Source organism: Patiria miniata, unplaced genomic scaffold, assembly GCF_015706575.1.
Source record: "Patiria miniata isolate m_02_andy unplaced genomic scaffold, ASM1570657v1 HiC_scaffold_3, whole genome shotgun sequence".
NCBI classification, from domain to species: Eukaryota; Metazoa; Echinodermata; class Asteroidea; order Valvatida; family Asterinidae; genus Patiria; species Patiria miniata.
The window spans coordinates 8,988,176-9,009,740 of record NW_024037069.1 but is presented as its reverse complement, the minus strand read 5'-3'; the positions used below and the strand labels follow the sequence as shown (position 1 = coordinate 9,009,740).

At 41.7% G+C, this 21,565-nt stretch overlaps 1 protein-coding gene across 2 annotated transcripts; it reads left to right on the top strand.

Moving 5' to 3' along the window:
- Nucleotides 1-8,112: 8,112 nt before the first annotated feature.
- On the top strand, nucleotides 8,113-19,975 carry LOC119736946 (serine protease inhibitor dipetalogastin-like). 2 transcript variants are annotated; one of them, XM_038210987.1, is made up of 9 exons: nucleotides 8,113-8,227; nucleotides 13,554-13,684; nucleotides 13,889-14,095; nucleotides 14,825-15,136; nucleotides 15,743-16,267; nucleotides 16,638-16,790; nucleotides 17,486-17,653; nucleotides 18,956-19,117; nucleotides 19,531-19,975. In XM_038210987.1, exons 1-9 carry the CDS (start codon nucleotides 8,223-8,225, stop codon nucleotides 19,551-19,553), a joined length of 1,686 nt encoding a protein of 561 aa, XP_038066915.1. In that variant the 5' UTR covers nucleotides 8,113-8,222; the 3' UTR covers nucleotides 19,554-19,975. The 2 variants fall into 2 exon arrangements, with proteins under 2 accessions (XP_038066915.1, XP_038066914.1); XM_038210986.1 differs by lacking the exon at nucleotides 8,113-8,227 and having other exon boundaries at nucleotides 13,440-13,684.
- Nucleotides 19,976-21,565: the final 1,590 nt, after the last annotated feature.

Here is a 21,565-nt window from a genome sequence, read left to right as displayed (position 1 = left end):
GCCCCGTCGCCTATTGTGCAAACACACATGACTCATAACAACACTGCACGTTCAATCCGCTGGGATGGCCAGAATGAACTTCAGGTCCCAGTAAACAAATTCTCGCCATTTCCTACGAGACTTCGCCTTCAGCGTGACCAGGCACGCCAGAAACACCAACACGATTTGTAAAGCCCCAGCCGCTACCATTCAAACAGGATTCATTTATATGAAACTACACGATCGATCAATTTTGGATCGCCGAATGGCCAAAATGCAACTTCGCTACGGCGCAGTGAAAACATATTTAATACAGCCATTAATTAAGCATGAAACTAGGGCTACTACTCATATCAAGAGGTACCACGCCTTCATTGTTCCTCTCTTGATGTTAGGCATTAACTTACGCTGAACTGAAAAGAAAGCAAATTTTTATTTCAGGATCCATATTTTATTAAACCCCGGTTTAATAACTCATGGTTAATGATTAATAAAAGGTTTCGTTGGCCGGCACAGAGTACCGGTATTATACGCGTCATAGTATGACGTCAACTAGTCGGTAAAATAATTCAAACATGTACGTCCACTGAATTGTGCTGGTTGATAATCATGTATTACACATTTTTTTTTATTAAAATGATAAATTGATTAAATTCAAATGTAACAAAATGGAAGCCATGTTGTTGTTTTTTTTTAAATGAAGGGCTACAGAAAAATTATCAAAAAACTTTTATGTTTTCAACATCTGTATCTCACCCGTAGACGGCCAACCGACTAGCTGTTGCATGCAAGTTGGCCATGAGGTTAAGAGCCGTAGCTCGTGTTATACCCCATTTCCCCTAGGACCTTGTCCAGTTGAATTTTGAAGTGGAGAACTGTTGTTGCTGTCACACATATTCTTCAGGAAGGCTGTTCCACGAGTTAATTCACAACTCTCTCACTGAAAGAGTGATGGCGTAGATTTAAACATCTCTTCTTTTCTAGTTTCATTGAGTGTCCCCTCGTTCTTGTGTTTGCGTTGGGTATGAAGAGACTATATTACTCCCCCATCATGTGGTCTACTCCATCGTTCGTTCACGAAGTTGTCATTTTGAGCCATATATGTCCACGTTTTGAACCTCTTCGCAGAGTAGGCCTAATCATTACTTAACGACATTGATTGTACTGAAACAATACAAACAGTGGGTTTTTTAAGAGCTTGCATTATTAAGTCAGAGTGAATTGTTAAGACTGAAATTAATAACCTATAAATATAACCTTTCAGTATCAAAGAAATTCACAATAAACCAGTTTTTTGGATATTTTTTAACACGTATATCATTTTTTGTAAGGTCAAAGGGCAAAAATAAATCTGATAAAATATAAAAGAGTAGTTTCAAAAAAGCTGCCCTTTCTCGGATCTCGTTTGTTATAACTACAACCATTATGCTTTTGAAAATAAACGCTCCAAAATTTAGAATTTTGTGATACATTAGCAACCTGTTAACAGGGGAAAGATCTCCACATATATTTTTTTCACGAAACAAATTTTGGGACATAGCATTTTCAGGGTTTGTTTATTACGGAATAGCGATGTAATAAGTATTTTTTTTCCTTAAAAAAGATCAGAGGGGGGCAAGGGCCGATTCCCTGCCGCGCATATTTTAAACCGTATAGCGTGGAAGTGAAATATATGTAATTTCAACCCCCCAACTTTTGAAAAGCGACCATACTTTTATCACAGCAGTTAATAATAGGCCTATGCTTATGTGTGAAGCCTGCTATGTACAATGTACATGTACATACACGTATATCCATAAACCCAAATAATAGCGGTGTATTGGAAAGTCAATAACAGTGTATGTATGTGAGCCGTACAAAGGTCGCCACTATCACAGAAAGCTACCACAGTCAATCAGACACGGCATGAAATCGTACTTCCAAATAGGGTCAACGGTGACAGCCCGAAATGACCTTATGACACCGACCTCCCCGTGCGTTGCCATGGTTACTCGTCGATTCTCTGGTAAACCAATCACACCATGCTTGAGTGGAACTGCAGTACTATAGCCTACGTACGTGGGTATACACACGGACGATAGATAAATAGGCCTACACGTATCACTAGCACTATCAGTTGTGTTCATAGTTCAAGTGTTCATTCATTGATGTGAGCGCGTGCGGACTTCTATCACAAACCGAAAGTAAACAACACCAATGACAGATTGCGATATGATTTTGTAGGGGGTAGTATGGTGGTCCCGAAGGGACATAAACTATGTGAAATTTATTTCACGACAATCCTCCACATGAACACATCACGATTGTGTTTATGGTATCGCAAATGTTTTCATGGCATCGGGATCTTTTTCTTGACAATGCTGAGTTTTTTTTCTCACGAAGTCGTGAAAAGTCATCATGGCGATGGCGTGAAATAAATTAACTTCTTTGATGTCCCTTCAGAGCAACCTTGGACTTTGGATGCTACAAACGGAAGTCAAAATGGCGAACTCGCGTTGCGTGTTGTACTTCATTCTTGCACTGTTCTTGCCTGCTGTGTCTGCTGTGGTGCGTTTCACGAAGCAACCAGTCAACGTCACGCTAAAGGAGGGGGTTACATTGGCCTCCATCAGCTGCACGGTCACCGAACTGGAGGAAGCCACACAGATCGTGTCGTTCGAGAGAGAGCACCATGTCATCAGCGACGGCTCCTTCGGCGTTCGTGAGGCTATCTTGGAGAATTTGGGTCTGGATCCAGCAAACTATGGGATCGCAACAAGCACCAACTCGGATACGGGGGCTTATGAGTACACCTTGAATATCAATTCCCCCACCAGGAATGACTCCAGTCGGTTCCGATGCGTGGTCTGCCACATGGTCATGGACAGCTCTCGTCACTGTGACGCGAACCACAAATATGCCACCTCGGACGAGGTGAGTTTGACGGTCTACTACCAACCTGCCGACCGCTACCCGATCTGTACCCACTCCGGCCGCGCCCCAACAGCGGCACCAAATGACAGCTCCCTCCTGTTCACCGAGGGCCAGCCAGCAGAGTTCACCTGTACTTCGGAGATCGGTAGCCCACCTGTTCAGTTGGACTGGACCCGGAACGGCGCTGATGAGTCGACGGCGAAGGATCAGATGGAAGTCTCGGACAAGGCCGGCCTCCGGGAATCGAAGCTGACAGTCACCCCGACCAAGGAAGACAACGGAACTGTCTTGATTTGCACGCTGACTAGCGACGCGTACAACGAGACGGAGCGACACTGCAGCCTGCCGCCACTGTATGTGGTCCCAGCGGACGATGACGCGCCGGGTGGACCCATCAGTGGCACCAACATCGTCATCTTCATCGTGCTGGCTGTCATCGTCGTGCTGCTCATTGTTGCTATCGTCGCTGCCCTCTTCATGAGGAGAAAGAAGAGTCAAGAGACACGTGGGCATAAGATCGAGTACCAACCTGCTGAGACCGGAGACACCGGTGACGAGCTCAAGTTTGAGACACATAGGGACCTCCAGTGAAGACTGTCGACCACTTCAACTGAGCAATATGTAATCACTTGTTTTGGCAATTGCACCTGAAGTCACAATTTCTTCCTTTCGAAAAGTCAGAGTGAGATCCATTACTCCTTACACACCCAAGACTCGCAAGTTGCCGCAAACTGAGTGGGAACGCGAGGCCCCTACATTGCTTGAACACTAAATCTGCAAAGACATGAGACCCAAGTGGCCTGAATGTTTAATATTTTCAAACCCTTCCGCGAAATAAGTTGACTTTAAGACTTCAGCTATACTTAATTTGCCTGTTTTTTTTGTAACTTTCCTCTTTTAAAGATTTTGTACATTTTGTACCTTTCTTTTGTACCTCCTTTTGTACCTTCCTGTTTCGCCTTTACTAAAATTTAACTAGGATTACTGTATTATGTAAATTAGTTTTGTTTCTACTCCTAATTGGCGTCAATGGTACGCCCTCATTGGTTAGCAAAAATAATCAAAAATATATGTTTTTGTCAGCCTTATAATTCAAAGCACTTTTCCAAACCGTGAGATATGTGGAATGAAAAGGTTCTAGCTGCACAAGTTAATTTTAGCTTTACGTTCAATAGTGAGTACTGTGGAAAAAGATATGGCTGAATAGAATTCGATTTTTCAAAGTTTCGCAACGCCGTATATTCTTAACTTCGCCAGACTTTTCTTTTATATCAAAAGTAAATATACGAAATTACTAGATTATAGATGACTAGAGTTCAGAATTCGTCTGTTTCACTGATCCATCTAGATACAGTACATAAATATATGTAAGGATCTATACCGATTCAACATTTCATGTGGATCTTTTTGTTGTATTCAAAACGTGTATGTTCGTTTTTTTTTTGGAAAATAGTAATTACTTTAGATCTTATATCAAAAGACAACACGAGGTATACAAGTATTGTTGATATACAGTTTATTCAGTGTTCTACTAATTCAAGGGCGGATCCAGAACACAATTTGTTGTTGGGGGGGGGGGGGCAACAATTTTTGGTCCCCCAAAAAAGTGGGTCAAAAAAATTACGGCGTGGGGTTCGGGGCCCTTAAGCGGGCCCCGATTTTTTTTGGATTCTAGATGCTCTGTGGTGCGATCTGAGGCAATTTCTAACCACTTTAACCAAAGTTTTTTTGAGGAAAAGATGGTGGTGTACTCATTGCCTACCTTTATTGCGATGGCATGGCATGGCCCCCTTTGGCCCCCTCCCCTGGATCCGCCCTTGTACTAATTGTACTGAAATCTTGTAAATGTTCCGGTGCATTAGAAAGTGGTTTCTTTTTAATAAACGTTTTTTTGGGCTCGTTTTTCTTATTCACAAAGAGAGATATACATGTAAGTGTATTTTTAAAGGTGTTCCGCCAGGCTTTTCCCCGCCTATTTTGATCTAGAGGGTGCTCTTTTTGCTTATCAATTCATTCACATTTCATAAGTCAAGTCGTAATGTTGAGGAAAGTCAAAAATAATCATCTCAAAAATACTTCCTTGGCAAGCAGCAAATTTCGGAGTTTGGGTGGGAGCACCTGGGGGCACTGGGAATTTGTGGGAGGGGGGGGGGGAACATGCCCCCCCCCCCCCAGCTACGCCACTGCCCCAAACCATTTTGTCTCGTAGTTGCACTGGGTGTTGTTTGTTCCTTTAATTCCAGTAAAAACAAACATTGATCTCTAATCGGATAGATAGATGGTTTGGTTTATTGCTTTTACACTCGTGACCAATGGCCAAATTACAGTAAATATTACAATTGTCAGGAAAAAAACCACCACATTCAAATTACAAAATTAATCTACATAAAAAATAAACATCTTATCGACAATGAAAATTGAATTAAAAGACTCATTGGGACATAAATTAACCATCAATATATACACACAAACGAACTGCAACTACCTGTTTGATAAATTCACAAAATAAGGAATAGGACTGTTTTTGAAACGAAAGGTCCTGGTACGGAGCTGGGAGACATTATGTGCTCTGCGCAGATTGCGAGAATGACTCTCGTATCTAATAGAGGGGAGAAGGTCCTTACAGTGCGGGTAGACTTGGAGAGCCCTTCTGCAAACTGCTGGCAGTGATCTTCTCTTTTTGCTAGACAAAGATTATCTTCTGCTAGACAAAATACTGTAACACAGCAGGATCAGAAATTGGCAATATGTGACTTACTGTGGTAAAATGAGGAATGTCCCCCCCAAACCATGTTTTGAGTAATCAACGCCTGAAGTTGGGTACACTAAAAAAATTATGTCAAAATCAGTATTGTTTCTTTTCTTATTTTTGAGTAGCCAAGGTATCCAAGATTCACACTATGTATTTTTTTGAGAAAAAATATCCCCAAAAGTTGGAAACTGAAGAACGATTTCCACTGCTGTTGGCGGCGCAATGCGTATTTCTTTTTGTTCAAAGCCGTTTTTCTCGAAATGGGGTTGGCGAAATTCGGCGGGACACCGTTGAAATTCCTGAGGGATATCTTTGTAATAAATTAAGCTAATAAATTTGGTATCATTAGAAAGCCAGTGATTTGCGCCTTAACATGATGTACGTAACTCGAAAGTCAAAGGTGGGGGTTTATCCTCATTATGGTATAGCAGGTCACACATGGTAAAGCCAATGTGTATCTATGATCCGTACGGAGAGTGTGGTTTCCACCCAAGGCCGGGAGGAACCCAGTTAAGGTGAAACTGTCTCGTCCAATCATGCCGCTCTCTACCGACATCGCCAGAGGCGCATGGAAAATTACTGACCGCGTAACTAGTCGCAAAGCCGCGATGACACTATTTTCTATACATCTCATGCAGGATGACTTTTTTTCTGAGTATACACTGCACAGGATGCGACTGGAATCCAAACTAACTGGCGAGACACGTTTCCGTTGTCTACAGAATATGTCAGAAACAGGTGTTTATTATTTCGAAGGAATGGAATACTTTTCATAAGTTGGAAAATGGGATGGTATTTTTTTTAACAGCAACGAACAAAATGTCTATTTTCCTCTTCGCTATTGTTTTTTCTTCAGCATTGGTATCAGGGGCGTAAATCCGGGAAGGGGGGGGGGAAGGGGGGGGGGGGGTATATATCCCCCACTTTTAGACCAGGTGGGGGATGGGCTATTGAATCATCCCCCCACTTTTTCGTGATGAGGAAAACAAAATGCGCATTTTGAGGTATTTTTCGAAAATCCATTCCCAACAACCCAAATGCATTAAATAGCACTGAAATGTGGAGAAACAAAGTAAAAAAGCTTTTAAAATGCGCTGTTTTGATGTAAGCGCGAGTATACATGTAGATATACATCTTTCTCCCGAAGAGCGCCCCCGTGTAATGTGGTGCCCAGCCTCCTCCTCCTCCCCCCTCCCCCCTCACCCCCCCCCCCCCGCTTTTCGAATTTCCATGGCCGGGCAATTTTTGGATTTTGGTCAGCCCCATCCCCCACTCGCTGGCACAGATTTATGCCACTGATTGGTATAGTTAGAACTTCTTCACATCATCCTCTTCGCTGTTCCCAGAGGGCAAGATTAGTGTCCTCTTCTCACCTGTCTCTCTGACTGCTTAACTGACTGACTGACTCCCCGACTCCCCGACAGTCCCTTCTGAATCAGACTTGCCTAAGCCCCACAATGGCCCACAAATTTGAAGGAGATGTATTCCTGTAGATATCCTTAACATACATAATTGGTCGGTGACCAGATTTACCATTGGCTTGCTTATTATCTTGTTTACTAAAGTAAGTGACCCCACCGATGTAAATATTAATTCAAAACTGTGTTCAAATTGTAGAAATGCTTCTACCCTGTTTATTATTGTAGTGAACTCCATCTTTCCTTACATAAAAATCACCTTTGATTCACTTTACAAATAATATACAATATTTGCCAACATCACCCCCCCCCCAACAAAAACCTCCATATATACCAAATTATTATGAAATACTTTACTTGACTGTAAGTGAATAATAGTCTCAAACAGTCTCCTGACGATGACTAGAGCAGGCTAGTCGAAACGTTGAGACCAAAGACAAGTTCTTTTAGAACTTACAGCAGGACGGACTTTTCAAACACAGCCCCCCAAATTTACCAAATTTAATTAGTTTTGTTTGCAATCGGTTATCTGTGAACGGATGTAAGGCAGGTTTCCTTGTTCCCTGACCTGACAATTCTATAAATTCCTCTGTTTCGTCTGAAGAAGGGTCAGGGAACCAGACTACAAGAACAACATTTTTTCTTGGTTTTCCTAGCATCTATGAACACAAAACTTTAAACAGGCCAGTGTAACAATATTTGCAATATATAAAATGCTTACCCCAAATCCATCCTTTTCTGAAAATTACAGCAAAAACAAAGGTTGTATTTAATCCTCAAGTTCTTGCAGACAAAAAAAGTTCGTGGGTGTTTCCTCAATGTTGATTGGTCAGTCGAAAATCAGCTGCTGTTTCTCGACATTTCTTCATTGTGTGTGACTAAGATTATTTCCAAGAAGCCATGAGGTTTTTCAGGGTAGAAAAGGATGAGGAGTTTGGCAAGTCATGAGAAGGGGAGGGGGGTCACAGCGGAGCAAAATATAACCATGACGTCATTGAGTTGATATAAAGGCGGCGCCTCAACTGCTTCGTCAAACTCAGCAAACCTAACTGTAGACGAGTGTGGTTCCATACAACTGCATACAAGTGACATCAATCAAGATACAAGTAACACCAATTGTGAGGTCGAAGGAGGGACAATCTTTGCCGAGCCACAACCTTATGAGGTAAGGACAGATATTATTCCTTTCAAAGTATCATTGAGGTATTTTTTTGGGCCTGTGTGCAACAGCGAAGGAGCTCATATAGCGTACTGTTCCGACGTGATGTCTTTTCTGTGCGCTGCTTGCCGTACTAAGGTGTGCGGAATCTATCGTCAACTGTTGATCAGGATTTCATTTGAATGATTTCACTTAAATAAATTGCTCTATGACTTAAAATTTACTGACTTAACTTTCGTTCCAACGTGGCAATTGATGATTGAATTTGCTGAAATTATGATGATGCACGACGCGCGGTTTTGTTCCGGTCCTGTGCCGAATGTGATCACCTTTGAATCATTGTTTCGGCACCAAATTCGTAAAAATGGGACGCATGGGCCTTTTTATATTCACGAATCGGCCATATTGGATTGAGAGTGAGGTAAAATATTCATTTTTGGAATAAATGTAGAGAAATGAAAGCAAGAACTAATTAATTCCAGTCTGCTTAAATGAACATCTTCAAATGTGTAATTATAAACGTTCCCTAATGTTTAAAGCCAGATTAAAAAAAAAATACAGTAAAAAAAGGCTGCATTATGCCTGCAAAAATAGTCTTGCGCCATCCCATTCAACAGTTAAGAATTCACGATATATATGTTCAGGGAACTCAACAAAAAATAGCCAACTCGTGAATAAGGCCCATAACGTTCGCGGGAAATATATTTTACGTATAGGCTACCGAAAAATTGTTTGTTTTGCATTGGCCTTGCTGGAAAACGTACTCATTCATGAATGAAATATGCAATTGCTGCGTCTGCCCGAGTTTAATCCTTGCATCTGTAATACTACGCATGAATGTGTCTACAAGCATGCTGCTTTTTTTTTTTAATATACATGTATTTGTTTATATCGGTCATTGCTTTTCTGGGATCAACCCAGGGGCCTTTGTGCTTTGTTTCTCGGTTTAACAGTGTTATTGAATACATTTTGGTGGGTGGGATGTTTGAAAAAAAAATACCTCGAAATAGGCATTTTTTTCAGCGCGAACAAGTGGGATGGGGAATGATTCAGTAGCCCACCCCTTGTCAAAAAGTTTGTGGGATATATACCTATCCAAAGATGATCACCCCTAAAAGCAGTGATGAAGCCCATCGCCATTATGAAAATGGACGCCTATACGCTCCATTGCAAAATAGAGCCGTTTTAGGGCCTAATCATCATCCACATTTCACAGAACTACGAGCTCGCAGTCCACTGCACGGCTTCCAGCCTTCTTTTTACAAATCATCAAGTTCACGGCCTTCAAAATGCTCTAATACTGAAGAATTTGAGGGCATGCAAATCGTGATTTGGCCGGCGAGGGCAATTCCGGAACGATTTACTGGTCTTCACCCTGAAATGCCCACTGAAGAGACGAGCAGCCATCAATTTTCAGGCAAATAGGGCAATCCATATAATCCACAGAGACCCATATCCTAATGAAGTGATCCCCTTTCGAAGCCCTATTTCCACCCTTTGCGGAAGTGGATCAAGCGCGCTCAAAAAACACAGACAACCGAGGCTCAACACTGAGTCACCACCGGTTCTGAACAAATTGGCAAAGAAACAGAAAAACTTCATGACCAGTTTTGTTTAATGAGACAGACGGGGAAATTGAAACTATACAAAACGGATATTAGGCCCATGCTCGCAACAAGCGGGACATCGAGCTGTGGATGCTATTATGGACTTATTCATGAGTCGGCCATATTAAAGGGAATGTACAACATTTGCTTTTGCTGCAATTTTCAGAAATAAATGGATTTGGTGGATTAGTATGTCATAGCAAACTTTGTTAAACTGACCTTTTTTTCACGTTTTGGGCTTGTAGATGCTGGAGAAACCAAGAAAACCAAATATGTTCTTGTAGTCTGGTTCCCTGACCCCACTTAAAATGAAACGAGCAATTTATAGACTTTGGGGAATTGTATGGTCAGATAATCAGTCTGGCAGGCTTGTACCCCTTCACATGTGTGAAATCAATTGCAAAGAAAATGCGGAATAACTAAATAATATTTAGTTTATTTAAAAACTCCTAATTCTTCATATTATGAAGAATTAAGGTCCTAAATCTTCATATTATGAAGAATTAGGAGGTTTTTTTTCTCCAACGCTGGTCGGCCGACCAGCGTTGGAAATATACAATTTTTCTTACAAATGTCACGATTTTACAGGATGCTTTAGACTGTCATTCCCTAACAATCAAGTAAGGTATTTCGTGATAATTTGATCATTTCGTTGTTGATGTTTTTGCAAATGTTGTACCTTCCCTTTAAATTGAAAGCGAGGTAAACTCTTCATTTTTGGAACTTAAAACAAGAAATTAAAACAACGAAATAAAGGTTCATTACATATTAATACCGGTCTGCTATGATGAATAATTTAAAAATTTGTGAATATAACAGCCGCGTTTCCGGGGGGGGGGGGGCGGGTTGACCCCCAGCTCTGTACAATTTTTTTTCATAAAAATTCATGAAAACTAATGCGAACCCCCCCCCCCCCTGCTCTGCCCCCCCCAATAGACTGTTAATAATGTCCAACTGTGCACACAAAACGAATAGAGCTACAATCCTGGCCAAATCTCGCTGGGCCCCCAAGCCCCCGGCCCCCGTTCAGTGTTGTCTCTCATTGCGCGGTGTGTGCTCCATCAGCTGAAGAGAACACCATTGACCGGGGGAGCGGGGAGTGGGTGACAGTGGCAGGCTCAGGAAGTGCCCCAACCATTTTGGCCGGGATTGTAGCTTGATGAGGGGATACTTTTCTGTAATATTCACAATTCTGTAATATTGTGTTAAAGGGAAGATACAACATTTGCAAACATCAAACAACGAAATGATCAAATTATCACGAAATACCTTACTGGATTGTTAGGGACTGACAGTCTAAATCATCCTTTAAAATCGTGGCTCCTGGTGTGCTGACAATTTCAAGAAAAACTGTATTTTTCCAACGCTGGTCGGCCGACCAGCGTTGGAGAAAACTTGCTTTTTTCAAAAACTATTCCTAATTTTTTATATTTAGTTATTCTGACTTTTCTTTTCAATTGATAACACAGCTGTGAAGGGGTACAAGCCAGTGCTAGACTGATTCTATGACCTTGCAATTCCCCAATGTGTATTAATTGCTCTGTTTCATCTTAAGTGGGGTCAGGGAACCAGACTACAAGAACATGGTTGGTTTTCTTGGTTTTTCCAGCATCTACAATCCCAAAACGTGAAACAAGTCATTTTAACAATATTTTCTATAACATACTTATCCTCCAAATCCATTTATTTCTGAAAATTGCAGCAAAAGCAAATGTTGTACATTCCCTTTAATAATCGTCGGATTTGAACAGCGCCCCCGTTGAAAGTATGGTAAACCCCCCCTCCCCACACACACTTATTGATTTCGGAGGCAAAGTGTCAGGAGAAAAATAACCTGTCGACTTTTTCAGACTTTTTGGCTGATGAAACCCCCCCCCCCCCTGCAAAAATTCCTGGATCTGCCCCTTTTTAAACATACCCTAATGTTTTAAGCCACATTTAGAAACAAAATTGAAAGTGAGGTTTAATCGGCTGCACTCAATTCATAACAATAGTCTGGCACCATTCCATTCAACAGTTTACAACTGAATGTATGGAATTAAAGAACTGTAGATGTGTGTTCAAGCCACAGAACCCTGGATAATAATGTTCTTGAGACTGATTCTGCAGCTGAAATGTTTAGCTTATTTCTAAAGGTTCCTTTTTGACAAATCCAATAAGAAACGTCACTAATTTGTGCGTAACATCTTCACAAATTTCCTACTTTTCAAAAATATTCTGACAAACAATCCAGATGAACTTATTCAAAGAAATATCTGGTTGTTGTACTGTTGCTTGACATTTCGATCAGCGTTTTCTGGCAGTTCGTGCGCTGCGACATTTTAAGTCTCCTAAAACCAGGTTATTAAGAATAACCTGGTCCGGGAGAATTAGACTACAGTAGTCATTTTTTTAGACTCCTGCACGAGCTTTGACGTGTCACTTGGGGATAAGTCTGTCCGTCTGTCCCCAAAAATTGACGAACAAATTTATGAAATTAGCCCCCCCCCAAGTTTCCCACGAAATAGAACTACCAAATTTTAATTTTCCAAAATAAAAATAAAAACAAATAGGGTTTTCCTGCACATTTTAAAACTTTTGTTTTTCATTCAAATTCATAAACGGTTAACTTCAAGTTCGTCTCGAGAAGACTGGAACGCGCAACTGCTACAATTAATTTCGTCGTTGGTCATTCCAACTGATTCCTGGTCAATTATTTTCAACATTTGTCCATTCGATGTCGTAAAATTTCAATGGAACTCGTCTCACCTGATGACCATCTATATAATGGTGTGAATATGTCTTTGTTCAATCGATTTCAAGAGATTTTCGATCAAATTCATCAGACAAAATAATGCGCACGCTGGTATACCATGCACAAACGTACTTGATATGGTGTATTGCAATACAAAAAAAATGAAGACACAACAAAATAAAGTTATTTTGTTTAAAGTAGAAATGAACAGATGAAAGCGTAAAAATACCGAAGATAGCAATCACGAGACGAATTTGAATGAAATTTATATAACATTGATTGCAAAATTACGAAATAATTGTTTCATCTATCGTACGTTCGGCAATTGCAGACGACGAAATTGAATTGACTTCAGGAAAAAATATAGATAAGGTATGAAATTGTGAGAACAAAGTGGGAAAATGAGCGATGAAATTGAATATGGGGTATGCAAGATCATGAGTTTTCAAGCCGAAATGGAAGTAAACCGTTTATGAATTTGAATGAAAACAGTTTTAAAATGTGCGGGAAAACCTATACTTTAACAAATTTTTTTTATGAAAGGTTTGTGAATGGAGGCAAAAAAAGTGTGCTTTAATGTTAGAGTCACGTGGTATTTATCACAAATCGCTATCAATCTAGTTAACATCTAAACTATGGTGTCGTATAAATGTGCCATCGGCGTTGCATTTTGGGCGTCGCATTTTCAAGCTTTGACGGGGATCATTTTGATAGATTTCACGCAAGATTTTGGCATGCATGGCGGCCAGAGCTTATTGTGCAATCGGAGTTGTTTGTCCCTCGCCGACTGACTCTCTGACTAATTGTCACTTGCGAGCCGGGCAGTGCTATCGTATATGATTGCCCCGTCAATGAATGGTCCATTCCTGCCAATTATGTTCGCAGGTGCATGGACAGATTTTCAGTGAGTACCCATTTTAAATCAATTGAATAGGATTATGTGGGCTCCGAGACTAGCTTTTTATTCCTACCTTGTGTTATTTTCCTTCAGATTCCCAACAGAGTGTTCAGCCGGTCTAGCGCTGAAGCTTCTACCATTGCTCCTCCTTCTATGCTCGGCATTCACTGTGTCGGTGTACCTGGCCACCCAGGAATACAGAGAAAATCGTTTCAGAGAGAAAGGTAAACGTTGACAATCTTCTATCTTTTGCTATTGAAGCACGGCTTTTCTGCGTTTTAAATGTTTTAATTTTGAGGCTGCTAAGTTGTATACACGTGGAAAACATCGAAACATCACCAATCTAGCACGAAGTTTCCGTTGCCATCGGCACCACATTTTATTTTGTAATTTTTTTCAACGTATCTTTAAAATCCGTTCTTGTGTAGTGTGTCAGTCCGGGATATGCCCCGACGCCCCAGCAGCGACAGCGCGTCCCGTGTGCGGCTCGGACGGTCAAACCTACGGCGATGAGTGCGATTTGGTGCTGGCTAGTTGCTCGCCCGGCCCGGCAGGCAGGGTGCCACACAGAGCACATTATGGCGAGTGCACGGGAGAGGAGCAGACGATCAGCCGCATCACTGGCGGGAAACCAGGTGAGGTTGACCTGCTTGTACTTGTCGACTGAAGCGTGCGATTGTATTGGTAGCCCGACAACGAGGTCGAGTGGGATAAGCCGCTGAAACGAAATGGCCAAGACGTTAGTGCGAGTGAGCCCGCTGGTCTAATTATTGTGCCATTAGAGGGCGCCCTATGCACCGTACACTATCGATTACTAGCGTCTTGGGCCAAGACTATGTAGAAAGTCGAGAGGGTTCATTTAGCCTTGATTCGAATATAGGGCAGGAACCAGCCGAAAAACAACAAATGCAGATCGAGCTGGTTCTCATCTCTGAAGGGAGGGAACCGGACTATCAATGAGAGCTATAAAGTCACTGATTCGGTCGCACTTGTCACCTTGTAACATTGCCCGGTGTAGTGTACTATTTAAGGAGCCCCATAAAATAATACTCATGTGCAGACAGCCATGTGAGGGGAGGGACTCATGCAAAGAGCCAAACCAGATTTTTGTAATCAGTCCGAAGCAGCAACGCTATTGGTTCTAAGAAGGGGACTTTACAATTCATTATTCTTCCCTTACCACTATCGATCATAACAAATGATGAGTTTCTAGACGGTATCCCATTAATATCAAATGGGAATTGTATAACCTACAAACAAATGCTTTATTTCCTGAAGTTTCTGCGAATCATCTCAACTTCCACTAAAAACGCTGACCATGATTATCAAGTTTTAATTATAGTACTCCATCTCCTTCTTAAAAGCTTATGATTCGGATGATCCACCGCTGACATGCCTTACCAGCTGCAGGCCACTCCGTGGCCGGGCAGTCTGCGGAACGGACGGTCGGACCTACGCATCGGCGTGTCACCTACAAAGGACCGCGTGCCGTGACTCGCTGGACCTGCTCACCGGGCTCCTGCAGGCGTTACTCCGGGGCAGGGGCAGGATACTGACCGTGGCTCACTCGGGGCCCTGCCGGGATGATGAGGGATCCAGCGAGGAGACGACGTCGGCTGGAAGTCAAGAGACGGAGGCAGACTCCAGCAGTGAAAGGAGTGACTGGCAATCAGATGGTTAGCTCGCGAAAATTGTCCTTTCTTTTATATTTCTGAAGACTCAAACCATGAAAGTTAGTGATTTGTGCTTGTCGCAGCCGGGTCAACATAAAGTCCTCTTTGTACCTGACTCATTCACTCACTCAGTCACTGAAAGTCACTTGTGAATTCAACTTACTCAAAGTCTTACCTTGGTCCAAAAGAAAACGAATACGCTAAACGCAACCCATTGTGTAGACCACATGCATGAAAGTAAGTAAAGTCTGTCACTCACGAGCCAATAATGGCCCATCAGGCCAGCGTTTCAGTGGCATGAAACGACTGAGTTTATTTCTATTCCCTCTGGATGGGATATGCTAGCCCATCGCAGGTTACTCCCCAGCTAATGCCGGTACCCATATATTGACTTCTGGGTGGAGAGAGGCAAGTGTGGATGAAGTGACTTGCCCAAGGACACAACAAATAGCGACCAGCTGATCATGAGTCACAAACCCTTAAACCACTGGGCCTCATTCCCCGTGCATGAAAAGACTTCCAGTGTGTAGCCCTTCTGATTCGAATGAATATAATTTGGTGTGCTCTTTATTATGCTTGCCTTGTCTTGTTTTAATGGTATCTATTTAGAGGTAGCAATATGGACACCAACTCCAACAGCACCAACAACACAACCCGTGACCTTTGCAACGACTAAAAGCGAAGGTGCAGGAACTTCCCCGAGCAGCATGACGGCGGCCTTTATAACAGCGCCCTCTACGGATGTGACATCCATTGAACAAACTCCTGACCAATCAACAGACGCGGACGAAAGTCATCCCAGTACCGAGGCGTCGCCAACCACAACAGACAACGGCGTTCAAGCAACATCCGAACCGGTTGAAACTAGTCCTGCTGCAATGTCTGACCAATCAACACCTGCGTCTGGAACCTCCACCGCGAAGCTTACACCGACCACAACAAAGATCGACGGATTTGATTGGTCCTGCCCTGCTGATGGTCAGTGTCTCTCGATACCGTCCCGTCCAATCTGCGGCTCGGACGGGAAGACGTATTCAAATCTGTGCCTGCTCAGAGACTTTGTTTGTAAGACCGGAGATACAACCCTTACGCCGGTCCGAAGTGGCAACTGCACTGGAAAACCTGAAACTGAAGGTATAATTATTTATATTTGGCCAAAAATATGGGTTTTTTTTGGTTTAAAAAACAAATCGTAATTGCAATTTGATGTTAGGGCAACTTCATCTAACAAGCATTCAAATTGATCTTCGCACGAAGATACTCTTGTCTGTCATCTGGACATGGGAATTTTTGTGGTAACAGCATAATTGAGAATTTGTGTCACACCGTCCAGTGATCTACATCAATCATTTGATTCATCCCAAAATAGTTTTCGCCAAAACTCGCATTTTATGAAATTCGTAAAATTGATTGACGCCGCTAATTTTTCCAATTCAGGTGGGGAAAACCTACATAATAATTATGATGTATCCTCTTTAAAGTCTATCTTTTCCTCCCAAAACAGAGTGTTTCTCGTGCGATGACTTTTACGACCCAGTTTGCGGTACGGACAAGCAGAGTTATCTAAACGTCTGTCATCTGAGGCAGGAAGCCTGCAGGCAGAGAACCACCGAACTTAGAGTGTCGTTTACTGGACTCTGCGAGATACCGGTCAGAGGTAAAGTATTTCAAAATGACATCAATTTAACGGAATAGATACATGCTTTTAAATTTCTGGGGAGATGTACTGTCCCGTATTCATCATCAAATTCCGATTTTTTTTTTCTCCAAAAAATTATGAACTTTCATTGCTATTTGTTTTCTATTTTTGGGGAATGCAACGCTTAAAAAAAACAACTTTAATTTGGGATTGTTTTTGCGTACATAGACCTTCCTGCAAGTAAAATGTTTTTAACCCTGATAGTGAGACAGGAACAGGTTTACCCTGCGGGAAATAAAATGTCGAGTTCCAAATACTTCGAGATTTCAAAAATATTATTCGATCAATTCGATCCGAGTTTTCCATCTAAAGTGAATATACCTTTTGTAATTTCTAGAAAAATGGCAATTGAACAAAATCTTTTTTCGGGGTGAAACTCGAATATAGCACGGACACATCATCTATATATAAATCACTTATTTTCTTTTTAAAAATCATCATGACTCATCAATCGATTCTATCATCGATAACTGATCAACAGGTGATGACATTTTTGGTGAATGTGTATTTTTAATGTTGATTGTTTGTTATGTTTATTGTCTTTTAAGTATGCTGGGGCCCATGGGAGACCAGTGGATTCCACTGAATGGGCCACCCAGTTGAAATAAGAAATAAATAAATAAATAAACAATACCGATTCCATTATCTTGCAGTCTGTTCGGCTTCGCGACCGTGCAACCCCTTCAGCGGTCCGCCAGTATGCGGGACGGACGGGACCACCTACCCGTCGCTGTGCTACCTGAGGCGCACGGCCTGCAAGCGGCGAGACTTCAGCCTAGTGGAGGCCTACCACGGAGAGTGCATGGCAGGCAGATTAACAAGTAAAATATAAAAAAAAACCGAATAAAATGAAGTTATGAATTGGTGGCATGTTGATAGTGCTAAATATACTTTGTGCAAAAACTGAACTCCATTGCGAAAAAAGTATTGTCTGTTCTCATTGACGGAACAAAGGGGACACGCCTATACCCCAATAATCAACGCTCGTGCTCCTCATAATTCAATGAAGAATTTAAAAAGCTTCGTATGGATAAAGTCTGTGACAAAATCTATCGTTCGGGCCCTCCTCCGGAAAGAGAACCTCAAGTACTCCCTTCAAATTTAACGTTAATGCTGTAGGGCCTTTAAGCAACACACCACAAATACATTGCTTATGTATCACGATTACGATGGATAGTTATTTAAAGGGAATGTACAACATTTGCTTTTGCTGGAATTTTCAGAAATAAATGGATTTGGAGGATTAGTATGTTATAGCAGCTATTGTTAAAATGACTTTTTTTCACGTTTGGGCTTGTAAATGCTGGAAAAACCAAGAAAACCAATCATGTTCTTGCAGTCTGGTTCCCTGAACCCCACTTAAGATGAAACGGAGCAATTAATAGACTTTGGGGAATTGTAAGGTCAGGTAATATTAGTCTAGCAGACTTGTACCTCTTCACAGGTGTGTAATCAATCGCAAAGAAAATGCGGAATAACTAATTATGACAAATTCGGAGCAATTTTTGAAAATAATCCAGTTTTCTCCAACGCTGGTCGGCCGACCAGCATTGGAAAAATTCCATTTTTCTTGAAAATGTCAGCACACCAGGAGCCACGATTTTACAGGATGCTTTAGACAGTCATTCCCTAACAATCCAGTAAGGTACTTCGCAATAATTTGATCATTTCGTTTTGTGATGTTTGCAAATGTTGTATCTTCCCTTTAATGACGCAAACATCATCACTAAGCCTAATCCTAACCCTAACCCTAATCCTATAGCCCTATAACCTATCCCTAACCCTAACTCTTTCCCTATATCCTAACACTATCCATGGCGTTGGCGACAAAGTAATACTATCGACAGGGTGCAGGTTTTATTTGCCGGTTGGGTGAGGATTTCTGTTAGTTCTTTTATTTAAATTAATAAAGTGGAAAAGGCTACTTTTGTAAGGCGTGATAACTGAGAATGAAATAGGCCTACTAAATTTCCTTCATTTTGTGATTATTAACTCTGTATAGCGTTAAACATGGTTCTTCCGAATTCAATGCCATGAGTTCAGGACATTTTAGTTCCCAACCAGTAACAGTTCACGTCTCCTCCTTGTTGCTCTCATCAATTTAATTTTCCCAATCTATTCAGATGTTTGTCAGGAGCGTTGCCCGGACATCGAGTCAGCTGTGTGCGGTACGGACGGGCTAACCTACCATAACTACTGCTTCCTGCAGCGGGCGGTGTGCAGGGAACCGGGGCTGTTCCACGCTTACGATGGACGGTGCAATCGGGTGAATCACCTGCCGCAAGGTACGGTAGACCGCCACTATTTTGTTCTAAATTCATGGAACCTCAACTTAGTTTCAAGATTTTGGAGCAAAGGGTGGGGTGGGGGGAGGGGGTGGGGAGGACCCGTTCATTGAAATACAAATGAACTAGCGGAAAGATGCCCCACACAACACACTTTCGGCACATCTGTGACGAGATTTGTAACATTTTTTTCAGTTTATTTGGGCTTGTAATAATTATATCAAGAGCTTTCGTGACATCATTTTATGATATAAAATATAAAAGTCAAATCATCGTGTTTTCTTTACTCAATAACAAGTGCACTTTGTATGCTTGGGAGAATTGTTTTGGGGGTAACAAAAGGACTATTTTATCCTACCTGATCACAGTGCCGATTTTCCTCTTTTTTGACATTTTTTTGGGCTCTTCCCCAGATATCTCGGCCTTGGTACCATGATGAGTCCATTGCAAGAGTCACATCAGTTTGTGGAAACCGTACGGCATACCTCCAGTCATCACAAGCAGGACATTCATATTTATTTTAATATTACCGTATTCCGCACGTGCATGTGAATACCAGATCGAGGTATTACCTAGGCCTCATCTACTTTATATATATTTTTTGTAATTCAGAAAATGAAATACTGGACGCAGACTTTCACTAAAAATTATATAATGAGACAGTTTCAAAATCACAGTCTTTTTTATGATTTAAAAAAAAAATTGTTTTATTTCTTTCTGATAATCAAACCAAGGGTTCCTCAAAAGTGCCCTAAGCACTGTAGCTCCCAAGCCTAGAGAAACATGTAGGGAGGAGACAATGATAAGTTTTAGAGGCGGGAGCTAAAGACCAGAAGCATATTCTTGGGAAAACCCACGGAATCATATGGTGGCCCTGAAGGGACATCGCATATCGCAAACGTGTGCGCATACGTATGCGATGTCGCGAAATTTATCGCGAACGTGTGCGCATACGTATGCGATGTCGCGAAATTTATCGCGAACGTGTGCGCATACGTATGCGATGTCGCGAAATTTATCGTGAACGTGTGCGTATACGTATGCAATGTCGCGAAATTTATCGCAAATGTGTGCGCATACGTATGCGATGTCGCGAAATTTATCGCGAACGTTTGCGCATACGTATGCAATGTCGTGAAACAATTCGCGAATATGTGCGCACACGTATGCGAATTTGTTTTGCAATGTCGTGAATTTTATTGCATACCTTGTCGCATACCTTTCAGTAAAATTCCTAATGAACTGGGGAGTTGTAGCAGCTAGTCTGGAATCTAGATGTACTGTTAGATATAAATAGGGTCTGACTAATAAACCTTCGCGCGCACGCTGTTCCTCGTGCAATCGTTACTACTAGTACTGTCGAGCGCGAACTTGCTACTTACGCAACTTTCAAATTTGCGCGCGCAAGTTTCAAACTTGCGCAAGTACCAAGTTTGCGCTCGACAGTACTAGTAGTAACGATTGCGCGAGGAACAGCGTGCGTGCGAAGGTTTATTAGTCAGACCCTATTTATATCTAACAGTACGTCTAAATTCCAGACTAGCTGCTACAACTCCCCAGTTCATTAGGAATTTTACTGAAAGGTATGCGACAAGGTATGCAATGAAATTCACGACATTGCAAACAAATTCGCATACGTGTGCGCACATATTCGCGAATTGTTTCACGACATTGCATACGTGTGCGCACACGTTCGCGATAAATTTCGCGACATCGCATACGTATGCGCACACGTTCGCGATAAATTTTGCGACATCGCATACGTATGCGCACACGTTTGCGATATGCGATGTCCCTTCAGGGCCACCATAGAATCAAGTATAGGAGCTGAAAACCCAATGCACATGTGGTCCAGGTTTTCCACATCAGGAAAAAGAAAAACCAATAAACACTGAAGTTATTTCCTGCTCATGTCAGACGTAGTGTGTCTAACTGAAATTTAATGTTGTGTATAGGTCATATTGCCTTTATAGAACTTGTATATACTGCATATAACGTGAGAAACAGCTATGGATAGGCAGTACACAAATGCCGAGCTCAAATTTGTATCCTTGTGGAGACATTTCCACAATAGGGAACAAAAGATTGTATAGGTCTCCACAGGGCAATTTCTATAGATGAATAGGTCTCCACAGGGCAATTTCGATGAATAGGTCTCCACAAGGTTTTCACGAAATAGATATATGGGTTTTACTCAAAAACTAGGAATTTCCAAGGTGGGTCGCAAATGGAAGAGTTTTAGAAAAGGGATATTAAGTCCGAATTTCAGCCAAGGAAGTTAAATCTGGTTAAATAAGAGCATTTTGAAACTTCACTTTCAAACTCGAAAACTTGACTACACGAGAACAAAGAAATCTCTCCACGAGGATACAAATTTGAGAAATTTGGTAATGAATGTTTATGAGTGCAATGGTAAGAAACATTTTATGAGACAAATGGAACTCATTT

Excerpts from the sequence above, each read along its gene's own strand:
- LOC119736946 (XM_038210986.1), top strand. The coding sequence starts at position 13,501 with ATGTGGGCTCCGAGACTAGCTTTTTATTCCTACCTTGTGTTATTTTCC. Across the intron at positions 16,268-16,637 it reads TGGAAAACCTGAAACTGAAG|AGTGTTTCTCGTGCGATGAC; the intron begins GTATAATTATTT and ends CTCCCAAAACAG. Across the intron at positions 16,791-17,485 it reads CTGCGAGATACCGGTCAGAG|TCTGTTCGGCTTCGCGACCG; the intron begins GTAAAGTATTTC and ends ATTATCTTGCAG.